Here is a 6,602-nt window from a genome sequence, read left to right as displayed (position 1 = left end):
TGCTTATATTTAGTAGTATATTCTATGGAATTAAGTCATTCTACAATGAAGAACAGTCATTAGAAAAAGTATCTCACAATGCAACATATGACAGGTAAGTCCAGGTGATCTTTTTATAGCCCCTTTCACACATCCACGTATAAGACACCGGATTGTCAATCCATGAGGGTCTGTGACAATCCGTGATCACCGTGTATAAACCCTATATGTATGTGGTGTTGTCTGGGACCATCTGGCATGGTCAAGCAAAACCGGGGAAAAAATTGAACATCGTTTGTACCTCCATGTATCAACCGAGAGATCTGTGTATCAACCGAGAGGTCTGTAGTCCAGTGTCCTTCGTGTATGTAACTTTTCTGCTGAAGAAAAGGGATGTCTATGGTTTGTACACGGAGTGTTCCCAGAAACTTCACGGATAGTCACGATAAACGCAGGGGAGAAAGACCGTGATAACCATGGACATCCGCATATCTACGTAAAACAACCGTGGATGGACTGACAGAAACCGTGATCTTCCGTACGCTCCATGATCATGCCGGCACTGACCGGGATTTTTTCCGGTTACGTACAGGTAGCTACCGACGTTTTCCATATCTGCATCTTGATAAGACCATGTTAACACCGGCATTATGACGTCACAGAATCCAAAGATGCTGGATGACCCCAGATAACTAGAATTTTGCATCTGGCATTGACCGACTCTTGATGCGTGAAAGGGGCTTATACCCCCAGAATCTAAGATTGGGGGCATCTAGTTTTTTGGTCTGTCTGCCTGTGGCAAGAACTAAAACCTTGGTCATATTTTTAAAACCATACGAGGTATACATTTCATATTTGGTATGTTTATTTCATGTGGCAAGACCTTTATATCTTTGACCTGCTGGCCTTAATATTGACCTTTGACCCACTTTTAGAAAATTTGAATATAAATCATATCCTTCAAATCGTAAGAGTTACTGCTTTTATGTTTAGCATGTACATTTATTTTGAGAAAACCTTTCCAACAATACCAGATTTGTTGACCCTATGATCTTGACATTGACTTTTGACTAAGTTTTTGAAAAATTTCAAAAAACTTTAACCTTGGTCATATCTTTTACACCATAAGAGGTAGACCTTTCATATTTGGTATGTGTATTCCTTTTTGTCAAGACCTTTCTATTGACACAAAAATCTTTAACCTGCTGACCTTAACGTTGATGTTTGACTTACTTTTAAAAAATTTGAATACAAACCATATCTTTCAAATCATAAGAGGTACTGTTTTTATATCAAACATGTGAATTTTTGTGAAAAGACCTTTCCAACAATACCAGATTTGTTAACCTTGTGACCTTGACCATTTTTTTTAATGGATATTTAAAAAAAAAAAAAATACATTGTCTTACAATCCGGGGGGCATCAGTGTTTCACAAACACATCTGTTATAATATCAGATACCAGTAAATGAGGTGGTATTTGTATTTTATGAAAAGTTCCATAATTTCAAAAGTACTAATACTGAATTTGATCTTTAAAACCTGCTTTATAGGAGATATAGGTAGGATTTGTGTTGTGTTAGATAAAATTGAGATTTAGGTAGGATTTGTGTTGTGTTAGATAAAATTGAGATTTAGGTAGGATTTGTGTTGTGTTAGATAAAATGGAAGCAACAAGCAAATTTTTTCATGTGTGAGAAATGTGGGATTTAGTGTTTACATGTAGATGTTGATCAGATGAATTACAAATACTCGATATGTAGCAGTCGACAATGCATGTGTTTATCTGTTTGTACTGCTGACTTAAAGCATGTACTTTGTTGTGTTGTACTTTTGATCAGTCTGCAGGCATTAGATAAAATTACAATAGGATATTCTTGCAGTTTCTTGCTTACTCAGAGAGCTTACATTTAATCTTTAAATTTACATTTTTAGCTCACTTGAGCTGATAGCTGATCACCTGATGTCTGTCTGTAAACTTTTAACATATTCAACTTCTTCTTCGGAACCACAGGGCTAATTTTAGCCAAGCTTGCCATGAAGCATGCTTGGGTAAAGAGGATTCAAGTTTGCTCATATGAAGTACCGCACCTTTTTTGAAGTGGAAATAGTTAAGAATTAGTGAACATTTTGTGGCATTATTTTAAAACTCTTCTCAAGAACTAATTATATGAATTTCAGTGTTGAAAATACATGAGGATACATGTATGAGCTGCTACTACTATGAAGCATGTTAAATGTTTAACATTCTATAAAATGAAATTTAGCTTTAGGACAATGAATAATTAGTTGTGTTTGCCACTATATATTTCAAACATTATTGTTGATAAGATTGAATTTTGATGATAGAAAGAGGAAAGAGGAATTTTAAAAAATGCATCAATTGTATTTTTAATGACAATTTGATATATTTGGTGTGAAATTGAAGTAATCAACCCTTCTTTTTTTTTTTTTTTTTTTTTTTATAAATCTGAAGCCTGATATAGAAAATTTGCATTTATATTGTGTTGTGTGGTATTGTGTAGCATTGTGTGTAGGACAAATCAGTCAATTTGTTAGGTTCACAGTTTTTCTTTTTTCATTATTATCATATAATTTACTTCAATTTTAGATTTGACGATATACAAGAAGATATAGAAGACAGTATACTGAATCCCCCAGAGGGAGGCCCAGGGGTCCTCTCCCTCGCTGACCAGCAGGAGATCCTAGAAGTTTGATATCACAGTCGCTCATCAGTAGTATTTCATCTGTGTTGTCACACAACAGTGCTCATTGTAAATGTGTTGTGTGTGTGTGTGTATGCCAGTATGATCAAAATGTGATCTGTATATTTATTTTAACGAGTCAGTTGTTATTACATTTTTCTCAATAACTTCTGTATAGTTATCAAGTTATGATAACGACATGTATTTCAGACATTGACTTTAAGCAGATGGTGCATAATATTATCAGTAATATGAATATATAGTCTTGGTGAGATTTTAGAAATGGTATGATTGATGTTTAGAAGGAAACCTTTAAAAAAGGAATCTCATTCCACCCATGATAAATTTATGACATACACTGTAGATCTACCTAATATATATTATTCTGTATGTTAAGTTACGTATATCTGATATACAGACAAACCAGTACATGTATTTTAAAATGGATTATTGGGGTAAAGTGTGACTCAGGGGAGATCATCAGTACATGACAAAGTTTTATTTTTACACAGTGCCAGGAGATACAGTGTACATACATAAGGGAATTTATAATGAATATTCAAGACGTAGCTTCATGAATGGTATACATGTAATTCAGGCCTGTTTAGAATTCTATGAAATGTTGGGTGTGTAAATTTTCTACATAATTGCACAGATGAAAATTTTGTCTGTCCATACATACCAAAAAATTTATCTGCGGAGTTCATTTATTGAAGTAGAATGCAAGTAGACTTTGTAACCTTTGTCATTTTGTTCAAAACTAGCATAATTACAGACATTTAAGAACCCAATATTTTTATCGCCCAAGCCTATGTTCCAAATTTTTTTGGTGTTGATTATCATTCTTTCATTAATGTTTATAAACATGTGGTAAGAAATACTGGATCAGAGGTTGTGGCACACATGAACATTTTGTCAAAAGCCTAAGAAATTTGGCACATTTTACGCACTTTTCAGAATTTTAGAGTAAATAACGCAGGTTATGATTTTTTGAAAAATATACGGGCCAAATCATGACTTTCATGAGCTTTCCTCTTTTAATAATAGATTTCAAGCAAGATTAAGCCTTTTTTAATTAACTTTAATTTTGGTTAATCTTGTGTGATGAATACTACATGGATATTGAAATCTAGAACGCCTTGTAAGGAACACTATTTCCTGTAAATAAGCAAAATTATTTGTATTCCTTGCAAAAATTGTCTTTTTCCATTTTCATACATATCATTTGTTTTCAAAACCGACATTACTTATAAGTTACCAGGATCAATTTTGAAGGCAAGTGTCATGAATACTATTTTTGGTGTCATGGAAAATTGATTGCTTTTAATTATGAATTCTAAACTCCAACAGAACATTTGATCATCAGTTATGCATTGTATATTATTAATATTACTGTTGTCAATCAACAATTTAACAGGCCAGCAAGAAAACAAAAAATGAAAGAACATAGGATAACTACAAAGATGTGTATATTTCAGATCATGTTACACACCTTTTCTTGTTACGATCTCTTTTTAGATTTGTTATTTCTCACCCTTTTAACTCCTGAATTATTTTATATTATTTCAATGCGTACAGATTTATTTTCTGTGCATATAGATTTATACATGTATTTGAAAACTCTACTTATATGGTCAGAATCTCAGTATACAAACCGGTTTGCATATTAAAAGAATCTGTTTCAGTGGAACAGTAACTTCCTTTGAGTTTAAGTTTATATACTCTTTAATTTGATTTGAACAATATTTTATTAATGTATATACATAACAATACATATATAAATAGGATGTGAGTGTATTTTTCTGGTAAAATGATATATTCTCCTTGTGCTAGAACTAATTTTTATCTTATCTTAGCCAACGGGTTTAAGTGCTGCATGGCTGTTTCAGGGTTAAGATTTTTCAGTCTTTAGAAGATATGCGAGACTGTTCATCTAGTGCTGATTTTTTCTTCATATTTTGACTTCTTGGCAAGCCTGGTATGCTAGTACACCAAATCTGGCATAAAGTGGTATTCAAGATGGCAATGTGATTACATTTCTTGTGTTAATGTAGATCACAGTGCTATGTATCAAAACTTTTTTTAAAAAATGCGTAGTCGTGTTATTAGATTCTGATAAGTATTGTTTAATTAATGTGAGTTGTAATAATATGTTCTTCACATTGTTTTGTTATTTGCACAATTTGTATGTCAAAAACAATGCTTATATTTGCAATTTCTAATTAAAATGCTTGGGTATTCACTGCTAACTCTTTGCACATATACATGTATGAAATGGACAGAATAGCAACAACTGGCTTAGCTTGCATGATACTGGTTTTAACCAGTTCCATAATAAAAAGAGCTCTGTTTAAAAGTCTTCTTAAGTCCCCATTGGAATAAAAGATTAGACCTTCAGTGCTGTTGAATGGGAAAAGTACATTTTGTTATTGTTTGGAAAGATCAGAATTCAGACATGGTCACTATGGCTTGTCATTGGATGACACAGGGTTGACTTTTTCTCTAATTGCTTGAGATCAAATTAGCTTATTGACTCTGTTTGGAAGATATGAAATTGATTTTTACACAATTATTGTTAGGGCTATGAGATTTAGCTCACTCAAGTGAGCATTGTGGTTTATTTACTTCTTATTTGTTACCTAAGTTTCCAAAACAAAAAATTTATAATTGTATTGTTCTCAGAATATCATATTCTTTTATTAGACTAAATGGATTGGGCAATGTTTAGTTTGTTTTGGGATGAAATTATGCTATTTGAGATATAAAATACCTTGCTGTAAATGTAGAAATTTACATATGTTGTGACTTTGAATTTTTGAGACATGGATGATAATTCCATAATGCCCATATATTTTGCTGACAAAAACAACACAATGTAAGTGTTATGTGACGGAGATAGTGGGATTTCCTCTAATGATTTTGAAAAAGAACTTTCATAAATAAATTTATGTATTTTTTTGGTATCTGTCAAATGCTGCTGTTTTATGAGGTCGTTTTTAATAAACGGAGAGGTTCGTATTGATGTTCAGAAGTAATGAAGCTGTTGATTGAAATTTGAAAGCTGATCTGGCCTACATCTGGCCTTCATTATTATCTGTATTGGAAGCAAATGAGGAAGTTTAGAATGTTTTAACAAGAACTGATGTTTACAGAGGAAAAACCTCAAGTTGTTATTAAACTGTTGATTGTATACCATTTGTATACATATTTTATTGCAATTCTCTGCCCAAGTTACTAATGAAGGGAAAAAAAATTACTTTGCAACAATAATTTTCACTTAGATGTTGTAAGTTATCGTCCTCATCCACAGTGTTAAAAATACGAAGAATAGTTGTGTTATATGTCATTGTTTTCAGGGTAAACATGTCGTACAGTTGTGTTTGTAGCCTGGTACCAAGTGAGTAGTTCTAAATCATCGATTTGTACATTCCCATGTTGACTGTAGTGAAAGTAGAAGAGAAACGTCAAAGCTAGTGTATGACTTGCAAGTGTTCATAATGCTTTTTGATTTTAAAATGGTGATAAATTCTTGAGAACGAAACCAATATTGCCCTGGAAACGAAAATCCAGTCTGAGTTTGTTTTCTCTCTCAAAATATTACGGCAAATCTTATGGATTGCAAAGAATGTTGTTCTGTAATAATGCCAGCGTGCTGTAACCAAACTTGTTTGTGTAGATTTGCTCGATTAATTTATACCGTGATTTATTTTTGATCATGCTTAAGAGAGTTGTCAAATATTTTGAGGTATTAGTATCTTAGTAGATACAAATGGATACTTCAAGGACTTTGCTATATGTTGAAAAATGCACAATAAAAAATGAAATCAGTATTTATCGGGTTGTTTTCAGTTGGTGTGCATTTTGCTTTTAGCTCACCTGGACAAAAATTTGATGTTGTTGAAAAGTGGAGGATATGTCC

General features: G+C 32.6%; 1 protein-coding gene across 2 annotated transcripts in view; it reads left to right on the top strand.

Moving 5' to 3' along the window:
- Positions 1-6,511, top strand: part of LOC125669643 (uncharacterized) — a 17,743-nt gene extending 11,232 nt beyond the window's left edge. For both annotated transcript variants that reach the window (XM_048904325.2, XM_048904326.2), the window contains exons 5-6: positions 1-94; positions 2,590-6,511. The exon at positions 1-94 is cut by the window's left edge and continues 6 nt beyond it. In XM_048904325.2, coding sequence (XP_048760282.2) covers positions 1-94; positions 2,590-2,695 — 200 coding nt within the window. In that variant the 3' untranslated portion in view covers positions 2,696-6,511. The remainder of the gene's footprint in view (positions 95-2,589) is intronic.
- The last annotated feature ends 91 nt before the right edge of the window (positions 6,512-6,602 follow it).

The sequence above is a fragment of the Ostrea edulis genome, chromosome 4 (genome assembly GCF_947568905.1).
Source record: "Ostrea edulis chromosome 4, xbOstEdul1.1, whole genome shotgun sequence".
Lineage (NCBI taxonomy): Eukaryota > Metazoa > Mollusca > Bivalvia > Ostreida > Ostreidae > Ostrea > Ostrea edulis.
This window is presented reverse-complemented; position numbering and strand designations above follow the sequence as displayed.